This window comes from Carassius auratus, chromosome 43 (genome assembly GCF_003368295.1).
Source record: "Carassius auratus strain Wakin chromosome 43, ASM336829v1, whole genome shotgun sequence".
Lineage (NCBI taxonomy): Eukaryota > Metazoa > Chordata > Actinopteri > Cypriniformes > Cyprinidae > Carassius > Carassius auratus.
In genome coordinates this window covers 3,131,939-3,157,305 of record NC_039285.1, presented here as the reverse complement: position 1 = coordinate 3,157,305, position 25,367 = coordinate 3,131,939, and the positions used below count along the sequence as shown (strand labels likewise).

The 25,367-nt window shown below is 36.9% G+C and overlaps 1 protein-coding gene and 1 long non-coding RNA gene across 3 annotated transcripts; one reads left to right on the top strand and one right to left on the bottom strand.

The window, feature by feature from the left end:
• Positions 1-24,819, top strand: LOC113061447 (mothers against decapentaplegic homolog 3-like). 2 transcript variants are annotated; one of them, XM_026230569.1, is made up of 9 exons: positions 1-416; positions 20,409-20,602; positions 20,736-20,861; positions 21,490-21,564; positions 21,648-21,698; positions 23,190-23,276; positions 23,384-23,521; positions 23,663-23,807; positions 24,398-24,819. In XM_026230569.1, the coding sequence occupies exons 1-9, from the start codon at positions 214-216 to the stop codon at positions 24,519-24,521; spliced, it is 1,143 nt and encodes a 380-aa protein (XP_026086354.1). In that variant the 5' UTR covers positions 1-213; the 3' UTR covers positions 24,522-24,819. The 2 variants fall into 2 exon arrangements, with proteins under 2 accessions (XP_026086354.1, XP_026086353.1); XM_026230568.1 differs by having other exon boundaries at positions 23,064-23,276.
• On the bottom strand, positions 11,892-18,934 carry LOC113061448 (uncharacterized). The gene is made up of 3 exons (XR_003278371.1): positions 18,727-18,934; positions 14,061-14,146; positions 11,892-12,269 (listed from the first exon to the last, which is right to left on the bottom strand). It is a non-coding gene; the product is annotated as an uncharacterized LOC113061448 (long non-coding RNA).
• Positions 24,820-25,367: the final 548 nt, after the last annotated feature.

Here is a 25,367-nt window from a genome sequence, read left to right as displayed (position 1 = left end):
GCTGCGTCTAGCTGGATTTCATCTCTACTGTTGACTTTCCACAGACCTGAAGAGCTGAGCAACGTCCGGCAATGTGCCTCTAATGGGCATTAAAAAACAACTTTTTCTTTTTGATCTGGGCATTTAATAAAGTCCTTCGACGCTACGTCTTTAAAAGCACAGGACATTGATAAGGAATTTTTTTTTTTTCGAGTTGCTGTTGATTTACCAAAGATGTCTATTTTGCCTTTCACTCCTCCGATTGTGAAGAGACTGCTGGGCTGGAAAAAGGGCGAGCAGAACGGACAGGAGGAGAAATGGTGTGAGAAGGCAGTGAAGAGTCTGGTGAAGAAGCTGAAGAAGACAGGACAGTTGGAGGAGTTGGAGAAAGCCATCACCACCCAGAATATCAACACCAAATGCCTCACTATACCGAGGTACATGCTGTAGGACGTGTCTCAAAACACAGTGGGCTGCCTACCTGGATGGCGTTTTGGGCATCAAATGCGTGTTCTGAAGGCAAACTCGGTTTCTAAACAGGGTGTCTAGGTAGACTGCACACTAGTTTTTTGAGACACACACATTTACAACCAAGAACCGTGAAGCTAACGCTGCTAACTAGCGAAAGCCAGCAGATATTCTCATTCTAACAAGCTTTTCTACCACTGGTTAAATTGCTAATGTGTTATTTAATACTCTAACAGCTGTTTATTTGGTTTTATTAGTCAGTTAACCACCCATTTTTTTTGACAGTTAATGTTACAGTTAAGTGCGCGCATACGTTGACTAACGTTAGCTTGCTAAAGCCATTATTGCTTTGCATTGTTGATTTTCAGTGTCGTATCAATTGTCCTACCGTCAGTTATTTGGAGAAGAAAAACATGTGTTGGTTCTTAATATTATAATATCAAGTTTACGTTACGTGTTTAACAGTCTCGGTATGTCAGCTTGCCGGACTATGATTACAGCTGACATGGTGAAAAATACTCGTTTCTTTTAACTGTTGAGTTGGTTTTGAAAGCTTATATGGTTGACCATAAAATTCACCTATCTAAGTTATATTCATTACAGACAGACAGTTAAAACGGCTGCGATAAAGTTAAATGGCCAGGCTCGTATAAGTGAATAAAATGCCAAACACCACTGTGTGCCAAGCAAAGCTGTTGTTATATAACAGTATGTTGATATCTGGGGCAGACTGGGGCTGTTTTGACAAATATTAATTTTGATAGCTGGATTGCGCATTCATCTAACTTACAGTTTATAGATCAAACCTTATTAGGTTATGAAATATACGATAGTAATGTGCTTATGTTAGAGTAACACCATTCAGTGTTATTCGATTAGTCAGTGCAGTGGTTGGGTTAAAGTGCATCTAAACAATTGCAACCAGTGGATGTGATGGCATGATATTGGGTAAATTACATCTTGTTTTGTGTTTTTTAGTGTTCCCTCTAAGGTGCATTGTCCCTAAACTGTCTTGGTAGTGTTATTAAATTTGTCTGAATCAGTCTATGTGCCCTGTGTCCTAGATGATGGTGATGTTGGAGAGTAAAGCTGGTTATATCATAACCACTGTGGCAGTTATATCCAATTGTACTCCAGACATTTGGTAATTTGGTAAAAGCATTTGGAGAATAAGTAGCCCTACAAATAAAAACGCAAAGCCTCTGTGGGTTTTTTTTTTTTTTTTTTTTTTTTACAGCATATGCTTATTTTACTTGATCATATCAAGTATTATGAGTAGAGTACAGGTCATTTACATTTAATAATTTGGATACATTAATGGCAAGATACAATTGAGGAAACATATTGAGATCACGTTTGCAGTACAATAATAATTTGATGTCTAAATAATAATTGAAAATTAAATTTGATTATTTGCCCAGCAGCATTACTAATGATGTTTAGTACTGCATTGCATGATGAGAAGTGGAAGGGGTTGTTGCTGGTTACTGTATGATGACTGAAATCGCAAAAAATGTCCTTGAACAACTAAATAAACTGAAAAGCGTTGTGTTTTCTAATACATCAACGAATTGCATGTATTCAAACAGCTCTGCATGAGCTTGCGGCACCAGGGTTAAAAGTCCAAATAAAATCTTATTATTTGCCCAGCAGCATTACTAATGATGTCAAAAAGTCATGCTAAGAATGCTTCCAGTCCATACGGGTCTGTTTAAACAGAAAAATGGGTGAGAAACAGGTCACTCTCAGTGGGAATCCCCTGGTGACTAACATAGTGTTAATAAATAGCTGTGATATCAGCAAGCGGCATTTGAGCATGGGGTTACATACTTCAGCACGTAAGTGCATACCTTACCTTCTGTGTAGTCATGGGTGGAAAATTTATTTTTTGAAAAATATGTATCAGTTTGTATCTTATCTCGTCTTCCAGCTGTTACACACACACACACACACACACACACACACACACACACACATATATATATATATATATATATATATATATATATATATATATATATATATATATAGATCACAGGTTATGACAGGTCAGCAGGAACTTCATAATCATTTCACTGTGCTTGCTTTCAGACCTGTATGTATTTTGCATAGCGGGTGCGCATTTGGACCTCAAAGTGCGCTGGTACGATTTGTCACTCTTAACTATGCAAAAACCTGCTGACGCCTCTGTCCACGCACAGTACTCAAATCAAGAAACAGCAAAAGAAGAAGAGTTCGACCAATAAGAGCAATTAAAAAATTTTTTTTTTTTTTTAAAGCTGCAGTCGGTAACTTTTGACGCTCTAGCAGTTAATAAACAGAAATGCTTGCATCTTGCGGAAGAACATCGTAGCCGGAACTACTTCTCTCTGTTTATGTCTATGAAGAATCACAAAGGTACTGGGTTACTCCACCGCGGTACCCCCGAAGCAATCTAAAATAGTCCGAATATAAACACTTATTATAGGTGCACCCTAGTGATTCAGGACAAGCCAAAAACACGATTTGGAAAATGGATTCATGGTGTACTCGCTTATTATATACATTTTTCTACATTTTGAACACAAACAAAGTTACGGACCGCAGCTCTGATTGGTTATTTTTTTACCGGGAGCGATGGAGTTTCTGCAAATGGCAATAGGAACACTGGGAGGAGCAAGAGGAGCTTGATTTTTTTCACAGATTATCTGTCTCATATTCTACTGTCGGGACATAATGACAGGTTTAATAAATAAATAAATATTTTTTTTTACAAAAGTTCCCTACAGCACCTTTAAGTGCTGAGTTGTAAAGCTATCAGAACCAAACCTAACATGTTTACATGTGTGTGTGACTGAGTGCAGACCTGCTAAACTTTGGAAAATATTTAATATTAAATCTTGCACAATATATAACCCCCCCCCCCCCCCCCAATATCCTTGAAAAAATTTCCAAGGTCTAAAATTAAAATAATTGTTCACCTGGAAATTATTTGCTAGATGAAGTGTTTGATTTGTGCATATTTCTCTCCTGATTCAGATGAGATTACTTCTTCCCTGTAGAAAGTAATAATGTGGATAGAAGACTAGCTAGAAGTAACAGTTAAAAAAAATTATAATGTTTTTATAATGATTTATTTATTACAAACACACAGTTTGACATCAAAAGACATCAATTGATGGATTGGAGTCATGTTTTTTATCAGCTGTTTAGACTCTCATTCTGATGGCATGCATTTGTTTTTTTGAACCATTTCATAAAAAAATATTAGCCAAAATATTTGAAATGAATAATAAAATATTAATAAAAAATAACTTACAGATGTTTTCGAATTCAATTAAGATACCATTTTTAAGAGTGTATTGAGACTGCTAACAAGGAGAAAACTCGAAAGTGTGTAGCTTTTACAAGTCACTTGTGCAAAAATGACCTGCATTTGGCTAGTTGCAGGTGTTCAACACCGTGTGATAGTATCAGAAGTATATGCATCATTGTTGTACCTCTCTTGAACATTGGGACTTGTCTAGGGATGCACAATTGCATGTATTCAAACGATGCTGCATGAGCTCGTAGCGCCAGGATTCAAAGTCCAAAGCACTGAATTAGTGTTATTCATCAGTTGCTTAGTAAAATGTATGAATTTTTACAAGTCATGTGACAGTGCAATAGGTGCAACAAATGTCTTCCCAAATTCGTAATGAGAATCATTTATAAATCTGCTGTTGTCAACAAAAAGAAGCACTGAAGTCTTCCTGCGGGTTTCTGCCAAAATGAAAGCTGAGAAAAAACAAGAACTCCAACATCATTAATAAATTTTATTATTGTAATTTCACTGTTGTTCTGTAAAATGAAATAAAAAAGACAATTATAGCAATAATAATATTTACAGCAGCTCTATTAATACATTTATAATAGCGTTCACACATAGTGTTCAGACTGGGATCTGTAATATTTTCTAATGCATTAAAAGAAGTCTATTCTGCTCAGGAAGGCTGCATTTGATTTGACTGATTCAAGAAGGGGGTCTCAAAAATGGCCAAAAATATTACTTTACTAACTTAATTTTAAGTGAAATTGTGTTTTATTGGTATAATGTCTGCTAGAATGTTAAAAAAAAAAAACAGCTTTAAATAAATATTTTTAAAGCACATTTTGACTATTTAATTTATGCAGTGGTGAAAAAAACATTGCCAAAATGGGGGAAAAAATGCCAAAAACTGTGTTTTGGTATTCTGCCTTCGTCCAAGTGTTTCATTTTGTTCAGCTTCGGCTTTCGGCCAATCATTTCCATTTCAGTGCATCCCCTAGACTTGACTTGTATTCTTTGCTATCTCTGTTCTGGTAATTGTGATTTGGGCAGCATGTACTGTACATTGTCAGTATTGAGCATCTTGGGTTGTTGAGTTTTGGCATTCTACAGTTTGACCACATACATCCTGCCCCTTTTAAAGGAGCTTTCACACAGGAAATTAATGTTTATGTTTCTTTACTGCATCTCTTGTCTTTACTGCGCTGTCAAGCAACTCCTTTTGATGAAATTGTGGTTGAGTGTAAAAGGTCAGCATTAGTTTGGTTTGATGTCATGCTCTATAAGGTCCTAATGCTCCCTATACTGATTTGTTCCCTCTTCTTCTTGTTGAAATTGTCTCTGCATTACTGGTTATCTGGGTGTAAAAGGGAAGACTACATATGTGCAACGGAACCAGGGCAGGTTCATCTGCTCACAGGCTCTGAGTTTCTGAGGTTACACTACTTCCTGCTCAACACGCTTATTCAGATAGAGCACATGTATGTGAGAGCCTCTAACAGAAGCAAGACATGCTAACCACTGAAAATGTCTTGTAATAAAGGGCTATTACGTGAGTATATGTTTAAAACATAGAAAACACCTTCATTAAATATGTAAAAAAGTTAACATTTTATGATGATATTTAATCTTGATAAATAATGTTTAATTATATAAATATTTTAATTTAAGCACGTTTACTTATTTGATCAAACATATCTGGAATATTATAACAGTTTTCTATTTGAATATATTTTAATATGGAAAATTCCTTTGATGGCAAAGGTACATTTTCAGCAGCCATGTCTCCAGTCTTGTCACATTTTCATACTGAATAAAAATATTTATAAAAAAAATTAAGTTGTTCTGAGGGGTTTTAATGTGTTTAATTAGAGATTGTTAGTATTAGCTGATAGATATGACTATATGACAGATTAGTGCATATATGTATGTGTGTTTGTATGTGTGTTTATGAACAAGGTATGCTCCGAAGTTTAATATTATGGGATAGGGAATCTCTAAATGTATTAATAACGATACATAATTGAATATTTTATTTGTGTAATTTCTGATTTGTCTCTTAGGTATTTTAGCACAATGATAATTATGGAACAATTTCCCTAAATGGATTAGTCAACAGCATAAATATTCAGTGGCAAAACTGGTTAGAAGTGAGGTCAGGGGCTTTTTAGGGCCCATGATGATGCCTAATGTAGGAGAGAAGACAACAAACACTGCTGCTCAAATAGGTTATTGGTTATTATTCATCATATCTCGCCTAGTATAGACCCAGCTCTCAACCCAACTTTGAGAAAAGATTAATGACAATGTTTTTTTTATCGCCAGATAAGAGTCTCCCGTTAATGCAGCATATTAACGCCAATAACGGCTCACCACTAATAATAATAGAGTTACAGTTTGACTTGAACAGAAGGAATTGAAATTGTGCGTATTGTTTTCAGCTGAGCTGTGACTTTAGGAGACTCAAGTACATTTCTTTGTCTCCTTGAACTGAGTCAGACAGTGGGATAGTCTGTCTTCTCTTTGTCAGGTTGCAAAACTCACAGAGGGTCTGGTTAACAGCATTTTGTGTCTTGTCTGATCGTGGATTTAACTTCTTTATTACATTTAGTAATTTAGCAGGCGCATATTTCCAAAGCGACTTACAAATGACAACCCTCTACATTGTGAGTAAATCACTCGCATATGCGACTGAATTTTACTCTGGGCGACTAAATGATAAAACTAATAAATTATTTGATTTTGCTCTCCAGTGTGTGTTTGAGGCTGTTATAAGATTTGCACAGATACATTTTCACTTGCTGAGGCCATCATTAAAAATATTCTTGTTTGCCATAACCCGACCGACCCTGTCAATTTAGGACCGACTCAATTGTTTTTTCTTTTTTTTCTTTTAGTCCGACCGACTTGTACATTTGCGTTAAAACCGACCATTTTTTTTTTTTTACTCTTCAAACAACTAATATAAAATCAATAAAATAATATTAATTATATTTTATATTTAAGTATTGTAAATATATAAATTGCCTAGGCCTACATACAAATGAAGGCTACATTCTTTCTTAAAAAAAAAAAAACCTGTGACGTCATCTATTTTTACACTGATGTCACACTATGGCCTGTGCGTTAGCTTTGTCTCCTCTTTCACTGTCAGAGTCAACGGTTCGCGCTTGGTAATGATGGCTGCGGCTGCAGTAAACAAAATGTTCAAAATTGTTCAAAGTCATACGGGCAATAGGAATAGGAATAGGAAATGAATAGAGCAAGCTAGTGTTAGAGGTCTTTTTTTATAATTGTAAAATAAATAAAAATAAAATAGAATACAAAAAGGTTAGAAAGGAACCGTATTTTTCGGACTATAAGACGCACCTGAGTATAAGTCACATCAGTCCAAAAATACGTCATGATGAGAAAAAAAACATATATAAGTCACATTGGACTATAAGTCGCATTTATTTAGAACCAAGAAGAAGTTCATTTATTTCAGTTCATGTCAAGTTAATTTTGATAAATAAGTCGCACCTGACTATAAGTCGCAGGACCAGCCAAACTATGAAAAAAAGTGTGACTTATAGTCCGGAAAATACGGTAGTTAGAATTAGATTTTTTTTTTATTTTTTTTTATTAGAATAGAAATAGAATAGTGAGTGCTAAGTTAGTGGGTCAAATAAAGATGGAAGAAATGTGTTAAGCTGATTCTTGAAGATTACTAAGGACTCAATCCACCAGGAGGGAACATTTAATTTTAAAGTCCGTAAAAGTGACTTTGTGCTTCTTTGGGATGGCACAATCAAGCAACTTTCACTTGCAGAATGCAAGCTTCTAGAGGGCACATGAGTCTGAAGTAACAAATTTAGGTAAATGGGTGCAGAGCCAGTGCTGGTTTTGTAGGCAAACATCAATGCCTTGAATTTCATGCGAGCAGCTATTGGTAGCCAGTGTCAGTGCAATTGATAAACAGAGGTGTGATGTGTATTCTTTTCGGCTCATTAAAAATTTATCTTTCTGCCACGTTCAATAGTCCAGCCTGGACAGAACAAGAGCTTGAACAAGGAGTTGTGCAGCATGTTCCGAAAGAAAGGGCCTGATCTTCTTGATGTTGAATGAAGAAAATCTGCAGGACCGGACAGTTTTAGCAATGTGGTCTGAGAAAGTCAGCTGATCATCAATCATAATTCTAAGGTTTCTGGCTGTTTTTATTATTGTGATTTATGTGACTAACTTGATGGTGAAATTGTGATAAGATGATGAGTTTGCTGGAACCACGAACAGTTCTGTCTTGGCAAGGTTGAGTTGAAGGTAGGGATGTCAACGATTAATCGATGATCGATTAATTGTCGATAAGAGATGCAATCGATTAAGGCTGTCGATGGTCGGTTAACCGATTCAATGTTGGGCTGCATGCGGCTCATGCGCACTCAACACGTGCGAGCGGCTGTGAGTGACGGTGACGATATATAAAAGCATCATCATTCATTCACAATGTACAAATTAAGCTTTTAATGTGATTTAAACTTTAAAGTACATTAAAATAGAAACAACATAAAAGTTCTTCAACATTAAAAGCAATAGAAATGTAGTTACTAATCCTTTCATCAGATAACTGTTTTATATTGTGCGCTTTGCAGGGCTGCGCTTTGCAGGGCTGCGGGACACAGTGACAGGACAGGTAGTCTATTCATTCCTACAACTTGTTAATTCATTCCTACGAATTATAAATGTGGCAATTGTCCATGTTTCATTAATTTTGTTCCCTAAATAACCCATGATTTAAGTGAAATAAGGGAACAAATTAATAAATCGAACGAATTCTTAATTCATGAAATCTTTAATTTCCCTTCCCATGTTTACCACAGTAAGAGATGCAAAAACAGTTATTAAAAGCGAAAGATAATAAAATAAACCTGGGAAATTAGAGGGTTAGACTATGAAGATTTAGGAAAAGAAACAATGCCTAAATATACTGAATTTGTGGAAATTCGTGACCAACCGGCAAACCAGAACAAAGCCGCGTAAATGAAGACTATGGGGTCCAAAAGCATGGTCGCGATCTAACATTTTCCAGTTAACCTATTATTCCTCTAATAAATAAAGCTTTTATACCACACTTGTCATAATCAGATCTTATAATTTCTAAATAAATAATTGCTGGATTCAAAACAGCGATTAATAGGTGCTGTGACCGACACATTCCTGGAGCATTCACTGCTGTCACTAAACGGTGACGCCGAGCATCGTTCACAAGTTTCTGCATGGACCTGACTAGGGCACAGGTTCTAAGCCCTGGGACAAAATGGGATGCTTTAAGGAAAATTTATAGCCTACTAAGTAATAGGCCCAACATAAAAATAACAATTTGTTTTCATGTTTTTTTTTTTTTTTTTTAAATAGGCTATGCAAAATATATCCGACTTAAATAATCAAGATTAACGGATTTAAAACAGAAGTGTGGGCACTCCATAAGTTCACAAAAAAAAAAAAAAAAAAAAGGATGACAACGCATTCTGTTTGTTTGCTTTATTTTACAAGAGCACAAATCTTCTGTTTTTATTGTGAGTGTGCACAAATGAAAGTAAACACTTTTGCGGAAAATATATATATTTTTCTTCTGTCTCAGCTGTTTCGATCGCGCCGGAGCCTGCTGCACACGTATATTCTAGCGATTCAAACTTACATCGCAGTCTGTTCATTATCAAAATAAAATAGTCAACTAAACATTTAAAAGGTTACACTGGTCAGTTTAAATAGACCATAGTATACCGGTCCTCTCTGCTGTTCCAAGGACGTTTTTGCTCATATGAAGAGGATCATCTTTTCCGTCTATATGCGAATGCGTGTTAAGTACAAGCCTAGTTTACATTATAAATAATAGTTTAACATTCAAATACATTGCGAATATGGAAACATTTCGATTTGTGTAGAATGAGACATGAGCAATAACCTCCAAATAAATCTAGCCAAAGCCGCGCTCGCTCATCCTCGTGTGCACGCATGCACTGTCACGATCTAATGCGCTGTATGCCGGATTTTTAAAAATCTGACATTTTCTAGGACAGAATCCAGCAGGATCAAATTAATGTGAGCAACAGTGTGTTTTGGTGCAGCAGCGCCGATGTAGTTCACTTAATGTGCAGCGCAGTCACACGCGCTCCACATTTCGGATAATTTTATTTTAAATACAATAATGTCAGTTGAAAACATTGCAATTGTGCTTTAAAATACAACAACGAGCACCACAAAACCATTTCAAGAGGCGCGTTCAGCGTTCTCCGTGCGGGATTGGAAACTGTCAACAAAGTAAAATGACCTCAAAAGTATGGCGCGCTCTCTTCATTTTATCAAATGATCATAATCGCATCTATTCATTTTATAATCCTGCTACTAGCATTTTATTCAGACTAAAACCTCTTTAATTCAAGTGAGAAAGCGTTTTGTGTGTGGCTTTTGCACATCCTGTCATACCGCTGACTGCGTGCCTGCAATAGATGCATTTTGCAGTATTATGGTTAATGATTAATCGATTAATTGATCGTTAATTTAAACGACGATCGATCATGGAAATAATCGAAATTTGACATCCCTAGTTGAAGGTGATGGTCCTTTATCCAGCAAGAAATGTCTGTTAGACAAGCTGAGATGCGAGTAGCTACCGTCGGATCATCAAGATGGAATTGGAGGTAGAGTTGAGTGTCATCAGCATAGCAATGGTATGAAAAGCCATGTTTCTGAATGAAAGTACCTAATGATGCCATGTGGACAGAGAAGAGAAGTGGTCTAAGAACTGAGCCCTGAGGCACCCAATTAGTTAAATGTTGTGACTTGCATACCTCACCTCTCCAAGATAATTTGAAGGACCTATCTGATAGGTAAGACTCAGACTCTTGTATTCCGCTCTTGCCAGTCTTAGGGCTTCAACAACTGAGAGCAAGGCAGTCTCAGTTGAATGTCCACTTCTGAAGCCAGATTGGTTGATGTCAAGGAGGTTGTTCTGTGTGAGAAATGCAGAGACTTGGTTGAACACAGCTCGTTCAAGTGTTTTTGCAATAAAAGGAAGAAGGGAAACTGGTCTGTAGTTCTCTAAAAGAGATGAGTTGAGTGTGGGTTTCTTAAGTAGTGGAGTTATACATGCCTGTCTAAATGATGAGGGAAAAACACCAGTGTGGAGGGATGTGTTAATGATGTGAGTGAGTGCAGGTACAACTGCAGGAGAAATGGCTTGAAGGAGACAAGATGGAATAGGATCAAGCAGACAAGTAGTAGGATGATTAGAAAGGATTTGTTTGGAGAAGAGAGTGCCTCATAGAGTGAAGAGAAGGATGTGAATGAGTGTATGTTTGCTGATGATAGGAGCTTGACGGATTGTGGTGTGGAAAATTGTGCACTGATATTTTTTTATTATTAATGAAAAATGTGGCAAAGTCGTCAGCTATTAGAGATGAAGCAGGAGGGAGAGGAGGAGGACAAATGAGCGAGGGAAATGTTTTAAAAAGCATGCGAGAGTTAGATTAATTGTTAATTTTGTTAAGTTATTATGTAATATTAGCTGTGGAGACATTAGCAGAGAAGGAAGAGAGGAGTGACTGATACACAATAAGGTCAGTAGTATTTTTGGTTTTGCGCCACACCCTTTCAGCAGCTCTAAGCTTAGAACGGTGTTCGCGTAGAACATCAGATAACCAAGGTGTGGAAGGGGTGGTACGAGCTGGCCTGGAAAACAAGGGGCAAACAGTGTCTAAACAAGATGTAAGAGTGGAGCAGAAAGTTATCAGTAGCACTGTTAGCATTAAAAGATGCTAACACTTTAGGGGAAGGAAGTGAAGATGAAACCATTGCAGAAAGCTGGGAGGGTGAGAGTGTGCGTACACTCTTAGAAAAAATGTGTTAAAAATGACACAACCTGTGTTAAACAAATTAATGGGTGAGTTCTGGGACAATATTTTTTGTGTACATTTTTACTCATTCATTGTGTTGATGATTTTAACACAGTTATTGTGTCAGAAATGTTTGCACAAAGGTGTGTAAACGTAAAATTTAACACATTATTTGCTGTCCTTCAATTTAACACATTATGTGCTGTCCTTCACTACATACATTATATTAAAAACCATTCATGAAAACCTAAACAAAATGTTTGTGGTTGACAAAATGAATGGAAAAATCATTGTCAAAATATTTATTATGATGAAATTTCAAGAATTACATTCATAGAACTGCAGAATATGTAAAATTTGAAGCAGTCAAAAGGGAAATGTCCAACACAGGCCAAAACAGTTGTATTCATCTCATTAGATAAAATGACATAACTTCACCTTCATAATCATTACACTTGTGGCCAAAAGTATTTTACATAAGAATATATATTTGTAAGTGACAGCTTGTCAATAACATATACAAACATTTCAGCTGAACCGTAAACTAAATTATACCAGATTTAATTTTAATACTTACATATCCTAAATTCTGTCCAAAGATTATGAGATCCAGAAAGACTCCAAATGAGGATTTAGCCTTCAGCTTGTCTGCAGTGAAGGGGTAGCTATTTGAGACAAAATAATTGAGACATCTCCTTTTTATAGTAGTTATCCCACCTGTGCGCTGATATCAGGTATAATGTTAGACTTCACATATTTGATGTAATGTTAATGTTAGCAAGTTTATATCGTAAGTTAACGTTACCTGGTCTGCACCAGTGGCTCACTTATAACATATTGCTAATCATGTCTGCAACTTTTAAATACTTTAGACATAATTAATAAATAGCATTGCTAGCACCATTTCTTATTGACAGTCAATAAAGTGAAGTGCGGTCACACTAATTAACCATGCTTGGCAAAATTCCGCGTACTAAATTCAGTCATTTGTAAAGATCTCTTCACTCTCGGGAAGTTTAAGTGAAAGTGGGAAAAGATTGTCTATTTGAAAACAGTTTTCAACACGTTTTTACCACACTAAACAATAGAAAGCTGATTGATTTACTGTAACGTACAGTTACATGACTTATGTGCTTCAGCTAACGTTATGGACACAAAATTTCACAAAATGTGCCTGCAGTATTAAAAAGACGGCTGCAGGAAACATTGCTTTTGTTAATAAATGTAAGCAAAAAGATTTAAAGAGCCAGTAAGATGAAAATTCTAAGCTTCCTATCACTATTTATAAGTCCTGTACAATAGGTTTAAATCCATCCGAGGTTAAAAAACATTGTCATTTTGTCAACATATCATTTTAAAATTACCTCAATTCTCAGAGATCCCCAAACGGTTCGTGCGAAGCTGTTCAAAAGATTCAGTTTCCTTAAACCACACCTTTCGATAGCATACTGTGTTCTGATTGGTCATCTGACATAGTCAGGTTTGATTGGTTGTTCCGCACACAACTTCATGGTAAACAATGCGTTAGCATCTTTTTGGGGTGAATTATGTCTTATTCCTCTCATCGTGAAGCAAACAGTAAAATAAAAAACTTGAACAGTCTCGCTGCTTTTTCTTCTGTGTGTGTGTATTCAAGCTCGCGCGCTTCAGTTTGAATCTGAATAGCGTGTTCAGCACGGGGGCGTGGTCACATTAGATATAATGAAGGGAGACGTGAAAAACGGACATCGTGTTGTTTTCATATGGATTACTTTATCACAGAATATCTGTTAGCAGCACTTATTTAGTTTTAAAGTAGACATGTCAAGCTTTCTATAGATATCTCTCTCATGTCTCTTTGTTGAGTATTCACGGAGTTACAATTCATTTTAATGACGTGTTTGTAAATGAAGATCAGCCCAGAGAAAGGCTGCAAACAGCACACATACGGATAAGACGCTCGGGAGAAAACAAACACATAACTTCATAATCATACTTCGCGTTGTGATTCGGAGATGCTTGTTGGTCTAAATAAAGTTAGAAATGAACCCTCTTCTATGGCCAAACGCTTTGAAAATCCCGCCTTGTACTCACCGAGATTAGAAAAGCAGTCATCAGTGAAATGTTGTGAACACAACAAAAGGGATTTGTTGTACTGCTCTGGTATTGTGGTAAAAATGGGCAAAAAAAAAGCGGGCAGGTCAGAGTTCCGTTTCTCCCAACACGGTAGGCGGAGATTATTATGAAAAGTGTTCCTAGTGACGTACATAGAGATGGGCAAAAGATTTGAAATCTATAACGACTCGTTTCAGCGATTCAGAGTCGACTCCTTACTTCAGAAGCCAATAACTTTATACATCGTGTACTTTTTGGTTTAATTACTTTGCACATTGTTTAAACTGATGGACAGCTACATCATACACTGTAATACAGGTAATTTTTGATTTCCCATCTGTGTGCCTCATCTTACATCTTACCTCAGGAATCTTGCTTGCAGTCCAATCGGCGGGAAATGGCGATAGTCTCCTCCGTAGTAAAAAGGGTATAATTTTGGACATGATTCCTATAACAGGAATATGATACATTTGACAAATAACTGATGGTCAGGAATGTTTCAAGACAGATTCAAACACATACATACTAATCATGAATATGAATCCTTAAGCTATCCAATAGTTATTAAAAGACATACACAATAAGTGATTATAAACATGGTAGTCAAATGTGTGGGTTACATATAAATGAATATGGAGTTAAGCAATGGACTGATATTCATTAATACGTCTTTTTGAGTTCTTTTTGGTGAATCTCCATCTATAAAAGACAGTTTCTGTGCCATTCTCTGACATAAAGATGTTCTATGGAGACTAGAGGTTAAAAGGTCCCCTTAGGAATTTCAGTGTGGTTCTGCTAGGTGGGGTGAGGTGGGGGAAGTCAATCCAAGGATCTTGTTTACTCTCATGGGTTGACATTTGATGGTCGGATGCGCATCTCTTTGACCATCAATCTTGATTACTTGCCCCAAATTTGACAATCTCTTCTCCGAAATGAATTTGTCAATAATTGTTCTAATGCTGTTAATGTTGAAAGCTGTTCTGTGAAAAAGTTGGTTGGTTGGTTATCTTGCTTCTGACTTGTGGCACTAGGAATTGATTCACAACATCCTTTTGCCTTTCTGAGGAATTCGGCTCCTCATGTTTCAACCGTGGTCCTGATTGAATCTTTAATTTGTCTGGTTCGGGTCTGATACGCTACAAAGTTCATGACCTCTTTAAAGTAATAGTTCTTTAGGTAGTTAAAATCTCTTCTCTTCTATGGCACTCAAATCCAGTAGTTTGATGATGTCATTGACATTCAACCTGATTTGGTGCATTGAAAGATGCAATATTTTGAAGCTGCAGTCAAGGGCGAGATTTGTAGTGACTAGGGATGTCAACGATTAATCGATGATCGATTAATTGTCGATAAGAGATGCAATCGATTAAGGCTATCGATGGTCGGTTAACCGATTCAATGTTGGGCTGCGTGCGGCTCATGCGCACTCAACACGTGCGAGCGGCTGTGAGTGACGGTGACGATATATAAAAGCATCATCATTCATTCACAATGTACAAATTAGGCTTTTAATGTGATTTAAACTTTAAAGTACATTAAAATAGAAACAACATAAAAGTTCTTCAACATTAAATGCAATAGAAATGTAGTTACTAATCATTTCATCAGATAACTGTTTTATATCGTGCGCTTTGCAGGGCTGCGGGACACAGTGACAGGACAGGTAGTCTATTCATTCCTACAACTTGTTAATTCATTCCTACGAATTATTAATGTGGCAATTGTCCATGTTTCATTAATTTTGTTCCCTAAATAACCCATGATTTAAGTGAAATAAGGGAACAAATTAATAAATCGAACGAATTCTTAATTCATGAAATCTTTAATTTCCCTTCCCATGTTTACCACAGTAAGAGATGCGAAAACAGTTATTAAAAGCGAAAGATAATAAAATAAACCTGGGAAATTAGAGGGTTAGACTATGAAGATTTAGGAAAAGAAACAATGCCTAAATATACTGAATTTGTGGAAATTCGTGACCAACCGGCAAACCAGAACAAAGCCGCGTAAATGAAGACTATGGGGTCCAAAAGCATGGTCACGATCTAACATTTTCCAGTTAACCTATTATTCCTCTAATAAACAAAGCTTTTATACCACACTTGTCATAATCAGATCTTACCATTTCTAAATAAATAATTGCTGGATTCAAAACAGCGATTAATAGGCGCTGTGACCGACACATTCCTGGAGCATTCACTGCTGTCACTAAACGGTGACGCCGAGCATCGTTCACAAGTTTCTGCATGGACCTGACTAGGGCACAGGTTCTAAGCCCTGGGACAAAATGGGATGCTTTAAGGAAATTTTATAGCCTACTAAGTAATAGGCCCAAAATAAAAATAACAATTTGTTTTCATGTTTTTTTTTTTTTTTTTTTTTTTTTAAATCGGCTATGCGAAATATATCCGACTTAAATAGGCTAATTAAGATTAACGGATTTAAAACAGAAGTGTGGGCACGTTTTTGCTCATATGAAGAGGATCATCTTTTCCGTCTATATGCGAATGCGTGTTAAGTACAAGCCTAGTTTACATTATAAATAATAGTTTAACATTCAAATACATTGCGAATATGGAAACATTTCGATTTGTGCCGAATGAGACCTGATCAATAACCTCCAAATAAATCTAGCCAAAGCCGCGCTCGCTCATCCTCGTCTGCACGCATGCACTGTCACGATCTAATGCGCTGTATGCCGGATTTTTAAAAATCTGACATTTTCTAGGACAGAATCCAGCAGGATCAAATTAATGTGAGCAACTGTGTTTTGGTGCAGCAGCGCCGATGTAGTTCACTTTATGTGCAGCACAGTCACACGCGCTCCACATTTCGATAATTTTATACAATAATGTCAGTTGAAAACATTACAATTGTGCTTTAAAATAAAACAACGAGCACCACAAAACCGTTTAAAGAGGCACGTTCAGCGTTCTCCGTGCGGGATTGGAAACTGTCAACAAAGTAAAATGACCTCAAAAGCATGGCGCGCTTTCTTCATTTTATCAAATGATCATAATCGCATCTATTCATTTTATAATCCTGCTACTAGCATTTTATTCAGACTAAAACCTCTTTAATTCAAGTGAGAAAGCGTTGTGTGTGTGTGTGGCTTTTGCACATCCTGTCATACCGCTGACTGCGTGCCTGCAATAGACGCATTTTGCAGTATTATGGTTAACGATTAATCGATTAATTGATCGTTAATTTAAACGACGATCGATCATGGAAATAATCGAAATTTGACATCCCTAGTAGTGACTGAAATTTTACACAAAACTAAGTATGTTTTCACACCTGGCTCATTTAGTTTGGTTGAATCGTACTAGAGTTCGTTATCCCCTTTGTTGTGGTTCGTTTGGGCAGGTGTGAATGCAGCAATCTCACTCGAGTGCACACCAAAAGTGGGATCAAACAAGCGTACAAAGTGGTTTAGGGTAAGCTTTCAAACGAACTCTGGAGCGGTTAATTTGTGGTGAGAACGTGATCCGACCTCGAACAGACCCAACTGCAAAAAGTAATGATCATTTTGGAACTAAACCAGCTGCCATAGTCAGCTGCGCTGTGCATTATGTGACGAGGAAGTTTTTGTTGACAGTTTGCACTTGAGCATGGGAGCTCTCGGACAAACTTGGAGTTGTGAGGAGGTGCGGAGCCTAATAGAAAATTGGCCTAATGACCATATTAGGTCCAAACCTTCAAAAACTCATAAGAACAGTGCAATCTTCTCATTGTTATGCAGCAGTACATACAAATGCGGAATGCACTTAATAAAACAGGCAGCTCGGGTAAGGAGAAAGACAAGTTCCCCTGGTATGATGACTGCTGGAATTTCCCCTGACCAAGTGAAAAGCAGTTTAGAAAATATGCCATGGCCAGTGAGTGATGTGGATGTTGTCACATGGCTGCATTGGTTCATTTCAACTGGCTCAGACCACAGCAATCAGCGTGGTGTGAAAATAAAACCAAAAAAAGCTGAAAAATGCTACAATGTATAATAGTTTGCCCTTGGTTCGGACCAAATGAACTGAACTACAGATGTGAAAGCACCCTAACATGTGGCTTCAGTCTGCTTCAGACTGCTTTTGTGATGCTTATTTTGTTATGCATTTGTTGTAATTCCTAGAGTTTGACAGATATATTCATTGTGCACTTTTATTTTCAACCACTACTTTTAAGTGCTATTTGTTAAAGCTGAATTTAAAAAACATATTATATAAAATATTATATGGCAGCACATTAATTTCTGTGTTATTTTTTTTGTTCTGACTGGCGAATACGGATGTCATCTGTATTTCTAGGGCAGAATGCTGGTATTCATACATCTGGTGCATAGCTGAATGAATAGGTAAACATCAGACTGGAAAAGTGTCTGCACTGCCTCGCCGTCTTTCCCCTCCTTCTGAACCCAAGTCTGGTATTTCCTCTAGATTCGCTCACCCGCTTTCTCTGTTCCTCTTGAGTCTGAGCTTATTTTTAAAGAATTAGGATAATCCAGATATAGGGTGAAAATGAATTAATACGTTGAAATTCGTTAGCACTGGCTGTCATTATGCATAGACCACAATAGCATGAGGATGATTCATGTTTTGTCTGTGGCTTTTTCTTCTCACAGCCGGTGACGTCTCCCCCCGTATAAAAATAAGGCCCAATTCACTTTCCACTAAATTAGGCTTTTGCACCATTTGAATACCCCAACTTGAGATCAGCAAAATGAATGATCGACCTAGTGCAAGCCTTATAAAAAGACTCCCAGGGCAAGACTTACTGGGCTTTCAAATTAATTCCATTGTTTTAGAAAGAGTGTGGTTGTAACATTTTCACTTATTATTGACATATTCTACAGTTTAATATATTTGTATAACATTAACTCAGTGTTTTGTAATGCCAATTTTATTTAATAATAAAAAAGAATGATTGTTAACATTTCTCAATGTTTATTTTCCACTGTTAGGTATAGAAATAAGGAATGTAATTAATCTGTTTCAGGTTCTGTTCTACAAAAAAATACCATTAACGATTACTTACAATAACGTAATTACGCTGATTTAGTAGATACACCAGGGGTCTCCAAATTTGGTCCTGAAGGGCCGGTGTCCTGCAGAGTTTAGCTCCAACTTGCCTTAACACAACTGCTTGGAAGTTTCTAGTATGCCTATTGCCTAATAAGACCTTGATTATCTTGTTCAGGTGTGTTTAATTAGGGTTGGAGCTAAATTCTGCTGGACACCTGCCCTTCAGGACCGAGTAGTGTTGTCAAAAGAAAGTCAATACTAAAAAAGTGAAAATGTCACGGTACCAGGTTTCTTTAAGTACCGGTGGTACTGAGTACCCAGTCAACCCGGTTCTTGACGCATACAGTGCTATGATTTCCGTGAAGCAGAAAACGCGGATGGAATCTCAAAATCCAGTCATTAAAATGAAACTTACATTTTAATACGTGACCATATTTTAATATGGTCACGGAATTTGTCAAAGTTAGCATAAATTAATCAAATCAAATCTCCATATGGACCAGTATCTGTAAATGTTAAGCCGCAAAGGTTGGTTGAAATATGAAACCTGAATGTTCTGCGCGTCTCTATGTGAATGAATGAATGGCAGAGACGTGCGGGTTTGTTTACTACATAGACTGAAGCGCAAAACGCGTGCAGTAGTTTCAGCATCTGCCGTCTCAATGAGGACATAAATGTATAAACAACATCACCAGAACTGTTCTGAGTCACTTCACAAGCATTTTACCATTTGATTTCAGTAAAACCAGTGTCAATTTAAAGGTATTCACGGCAACCCGTCAAAATTTAAGTTAATTATAAGTTAATTAAAAAAAGGGATTGTGCTAGAAATATTACTATTATTTAGTAGAATGTCTGTGATACTGCTACTACTGTTAAAAAAAATTATGAAAACCTTATTTTTTTAAGAAATAGATCACACACTATTTCTTCCATGTTTTAATTTATTTAAATTTTATTTTTAATTTATTTTTAATTTTAGTTTTAATTTATTTAATTTAATAGCAAATCCCCTTTATTTACCAAAAAATAAAAAGTGTTTAAATTTAATTAATTAAAAGACAAATTAAATTTGGGTGAAACTTGTTTACCGTTTTTCATAATTATAATACACATATAAAAACTTTAAACACAATTGTAAGTAAGTATAAAGAATAGCATTGGTTTTATTTTTAGTTATAAAAAGTGTGTGTTTTTTTTTTAATTACTGTAGCATATTTTTGTGTTTTGGTATCGAAACTGGTACAGAGAATCGTGGATTTTCACTGGTATCGGTACCGAATACTGAAATGTTGGTACCGTGACAACACTAGGACCGAATTTAGAGACCCTTTTAGTTACACGGATTCTAATAAGCCCTAAGTAAAAAGTAATGCTTACTAGCTGTTGTTTTGAATTGGACTTTGCTTCAATTTAGTGTTTCAATGAGCATATGAATCACTCAACTGATTCAAACCAATAATATGAATCTTTATAAATATTAAGAAGCCAATAAGAGTCATTCATTCTTGAATGGGACTTTCCTTGTCATGCTGTATGTTTACTGTTCTAATATGTAAATTTTTATTTACATATTAATCATCAACTATTTTTTTTTCAATGGCCTTATTATAAAGAAGGTAGGATGGTTCTTGCATTGATTGGTAACTTTTTTTTGACCAGTTGTTTCATTGTCTACTTGAACGATTTGTACAGGTCTCTGGATGGCCGACTGCAGGTATCTCATAGAAAAGGGCTTCCCCATGTGATCTACTGCCGGCTGTGGCGCTGGCCTGACCTGCAGTCCCACCACGAGCTGCGTGCTGTAGACTTTTGTGAGTTTGCCTTCCATACAAAGAAGGACGAGGTGTGTGTGAACCCTTACCACTACCAGCGTGTAGAGACACCAGGTAAGCCTAACAGGTGTTTTACCTCTAGTTATTCAAAGACTGTTTTCTTCCATAAGCAGTTTTGTGAAGAAAACTTATTTGAAGGATTTTTTGGGAGATAAACTAAGTTTTTTTTCCTTGTGTGCATGTTCAGTTTTGCCTCCAGTCCTGGTTCCTCGGCATGCTGACATTTCCACAGACTTCCTTCCGCTGGATGATTTCATCCCTGAGAACACCATATTCCCAGCGGGCATTGAGCCTCCGAGCAACTATATACCGGGTGAAAACATGTTTTCTGTTCTCTCTCCGAAAATCACACATGAACTTTCACCCAGACATGCCCTCAATACAACACCTCAGGCATTACTCACTCTAGCACACACACAGGTTCACAGACACACTTCAGAAATACAAGCACATACTACAAAGAAAGTTTTAATTCATTCAGGTTTTAATTATGTGACTAGGGTTGGATCTAGGGCTGGGTGGTATGACAGTATATATTGTGATGATGGAATAAAGTGTCATTCATTATAGATTTTGCTATATCGTTTATTTTGTGGTATGCGAATATTTCAGCGTAGTACAGTACTACTTGAGAGTGAAACTAAAGAGCAGAACGTTATTTGATGTTAAATATAGATTTTAATACATAAAAATAAACCTACTATAGCCAAAAAACTTTTAAATTGTATCTTTGTTCTGTTGTATGTCATATTGTTTGTAATTTGTGAATATCGCCCATCACTAGTTGGATCTAAATGATTTGGCTTTGATACGGTTTCAGCATCAGGCTATAAATAAATGGCCAACACACCAAAAATGTTTAAGGTTTAAGTATGTGTTCTGCAGGGAGAGAAAACTGTCTTGTGTGTTTCATAATAATAAAGGTCTGATTCATGTTTCAGAGACCCCTCCTCCAGGTTACCTGAGTGAGGATGGGGAAACCAGCGACCACCAAATGAACCACAGCATGGACACAGGTTAGAGACCTGAGATCACAAACATGTTGTTTCTATTATATACCCAATTATATTTGTTTATACATTTCTAATTCTTTTTTTAGGCTCCCCAAACCTTTCACCCAACCCTGTCTCTCCTGCAAACAACAACCTAGGTAAGAACAGACATTTATTCATAATGTTTCACAGCCAAATATATAAAAATAGTGCATTCATAAAAATTCCAGATTGTCCGAGGGCTATAGATTACCAAATGTTTGTACACATCTACTCATTCTTTACTATTTTTCGAACTAGAGGTTGACCGATAGTGGATTTTACCGAGACCAGAAGCTAGGGAGGACTTTATCTGCTGATACAATTAATCAAATATTTTTACTGATAGTCGAAAGTTCCGGCAGTAAACTATCAGTGCAACTATCGGTCGACGTCTAATTCTAACGTGGAAAATAGTATTAGTAAAGTTGTCAAATTGATAAAATAACACTGAAATTAATATAGGAATTATACTTTAAAAGTTCAACAAAATCTTGTCGAAGATGTCTCATGTTTAAAATGTTTCAAAATTGCCACCTTTTGTGAAAACTTCGGCTTTCCTGTCAGCACCTTTTGTTTTTAATGCGTGGCTGTAGATTTTGTGAAAACGGTCATTACTAAAAGTGTTTGTTGTGATGGAAACCCTGCAGAGTCAGTCTGATTTCTGTAAGTACTCCATCCCACTGTGAGTTTAATCTGGTTGGATTATCTCTGATTTATTACCTCTGGAACGCTGGTCTGCCTGCCTGGTCCTGTGTGAGGTGATTTAGTGTGAACGGAAGTCCGCTTCAGTGAGCCCATGAGAAAACCCTAGGATGAGTCACTGCCAGTAAAACACATGAGCAGAATGCCACAAGCATTCTGTACTATCCTCATTAAGTGAGTCCATCTATGATAGAGAAGGCCTGGCAGAAAAAAAAAATATATTTTTATATTTTCAAAACCATTTAGTTCGGATGCTTGTCTGAACAACTAGTCACACTACCACCATATCTACATCGGATGTGAGTGGTGCAATGTGTAGCGAAAAAATACAATATAACCCATTTATAATCAGTGATGCTAAGTAGGATAAAAAAATGTTTTATTTAATTACTAAGTATAACAAATAAACAAATTTTGTTGTAAAAAGACTCTTAGCTGTACAAGAGGAAACCTCATATAAAAGGGATCTTTGTCTCTGTCCTCTCAGTCAGCCCAGATTAATGTAATAATAATAATAATAATAATATCCTGTCACTGGGTTGTTCTATCTCTGCAGAGACACCAGGAGGCCCTGTAGTAAAAATAACAAATAACCAATTTCACATGGACAGCCTGCTGTTTTCAAAGGGCCACATTCTGTCACAATGTGACAAACTACACACTGATTTTACACCAGAATCCAAAGTCCAGGGCTTTTCCTGTTCTTTCTTTCTTTGTTCTGCACTTGTTTTGTAACTGATTCTTTCTCTTGCTCATTTATGTGTGTGTGTGTGTGTTAGATCTGCAGCCGGTAACTTATTGTGAATCAGCATTTTGGTGCTCAATTTCCTACTATGAATTGAATCAGCGTGTGGGCGAGACTTTCCATGCCTCGCAACCGTCTCTGACTGTAGACGGCTTTACAGATCCCTCTAACGCAGAGCGCTTCTGCCTGGGCCTGCTGTCCAATGTCAACCGCAATGCAGCTGTGGAGCTGACGCGCAGACACATCGGTACATTAAGATCTTATTTATAGTATTTATTTAAAATCTACTGTACAGTATTGGAATCAGACTTTCTGAAATGAACTGAATATGTTTACCCTCACAACTTTCTTCAGGCCGAGGTGTGCGTTTGTATTACATCGGCGGTGAGGTGTTTGCTGAGTGTCTGAGCGACAGTGCTATTTTTGTGCAGAGTCCGAACTGTAACCAGCGGTATGGCTGGCACCCCGCCACAGTATGTAAGATTCCTCCAGGTGAGTCAGACCATTTGTATACTGATTGGATGAATGTGCAACTATGTACATCCTATGAGTCACTCAAGCATGTACTAGTGTCATACTTCCTGATTCTGTTTCATGGAAGCACTTCTTAGTTTGCTTCTGACTTTGTCTCAGGCTGTAATCTGAAGATCTTCAATAATCAGGAGTTTGCAGCTCTGTTGGCCCAATCAGTGAATCAGGGATTTGAGGCTGTTTACCAGCTAACCCGTATGTGCACCATTCGCATGAGTTTCGTCAAAGGCTGGGGGGCAGAATACAGGTAAGCCAAGACACTTTTTCTTATATTCGGTTGTATATTACTTATAAATACTCTACCATTTAAAAGTTTGGGGTCAAGAATTTTTTTCTTTTTGAAAGAAATATACTAGAAACATACTTTTGATCAGCAATGACACATTTAATTGATGAAAATTCATCCCGTCGCATCACATCTGTATCATGGATTCCACAACAATATTAATCAGCACAACATTGATAATAAGCATATTAGAAGGATTTCTGAAGGATCATGCATCAAATTGATTAAAATAGAAAACTTAAAGTTTTTTAAATTGTAATATTTCACAATTTTAATAAATTACACAATTAAAGTTTAAACTTATGCAAAGATAGAACCTGCTTACAGATGTTCTAAATCTGTTCTTCATAACTGCATCACTTTCACAAGTGCTTTATAGTCATAGGTGCTGAGTATTAAAAAACAAATGTACAGATTGCATTTAATCACTTTTTATTTCTGTGACCGTAATAAAAAAGCTAATGGCTGCCCTTCCTGGCTGGTCTGTAGTTAGTTAAATATGCTGGGCAGGCATGGAAGCACATTAGTGACTCAGATTCTCCTTCCTGCAGGCGGCAGACAGTGACCAGCACCCCCTGCTGGATAGAGCTGCATCTCAATGGGCCCCTGCAGTGGCTGGACAAGGTGCTCACTCAGATGGGCTCTCCAAACCTCCGCTGCTCCAGTGTGTCATAGGACAAACCCTCAGCCCGTTTCATGTAACCATACCCTTCTAATGACATCATCTATTGCTGCTGAAAGCCAAGCAAACAAACAGAGCAAAACCAAGAACGGGGGAGACAAACACCTGCTGGACTACTCAGTGTCACTTTATCATTTACAGATCATTATATTTTGCCGTGGGCAAAAATAGGCACGTACAGTTGAAGCACTTTGAACAATGACACTCGAGGAGTGGATGATAATCCACAGTGTGATGAGTTTAAAATGAGGCACTTTCCTCATTCTGAATTTAAATGTGATAATGAAATTATGATTTTGTCTGTTTTTGTTTTGATCAAGAAGTGTGTCATGAATTTAATTTGATCTGAAGGTATTCGAATTATAGGCTCGGAATATGATTGCTTAAAGGGGGGGTGAAATGCTCGTTTTCACTCAATCTCCTGTTAATCTTGAGTACCTATAGAGTAGTACTGCATCCTTCATATCTCCAAAAAGTCTTTAGTTTTATTATATTTATAAGAGAAATGACGTGTGTGCGGAGCTAAAGAATCACCAGCGAGAGTAGGCGTTTGCGTTGAGCGTGTCTGGGAGCTGTGACATTACCTTGAGGAAAAACCCATCATCCAAAACAAACCATGGCTAACAGTCAGATTCAGCCGTTTATTTATGATCCAGAATCAGATCCCGAGGCTGAAACTGAGCAAGAGCGGCAGCATCAATGACTACAGCAGGACGTCTCTATGTGGTATGTATTGAAACTGTATATATTTGCTTAGCGGTTTTGGAAAATGACTAAGTTCCACTTTATGTCGTCTTTTTTTTTCTTTAAAGGTGTACAAGGTTTAATTGATGTGCTTA

Bases quoted from the DNA above. Each gene is read 5' to 3' on its own strand.
- LOC113061447 (XM_026230568.1), top strand. From the start codon at position 214: ATGTCTATTTTGCCTTTCACTCCTCCGATTGTGAAGAGACTGCTGGGC. The intron at 23,277-23,383 runs GTACATTAAGAT...AACTTTCTTCAG, and splicing joins GCTGACGCGCAGACACATCG to GCCGAGGTGTGCGTTTGTAT. The intron at 23,808-24,397 runs GTAAGCCAAGAC...TCCTTCCTGCAG, and splicing joins GGCTGGGGGGCAGAATACAG to GCGGCAGACAGTGACCAGCA.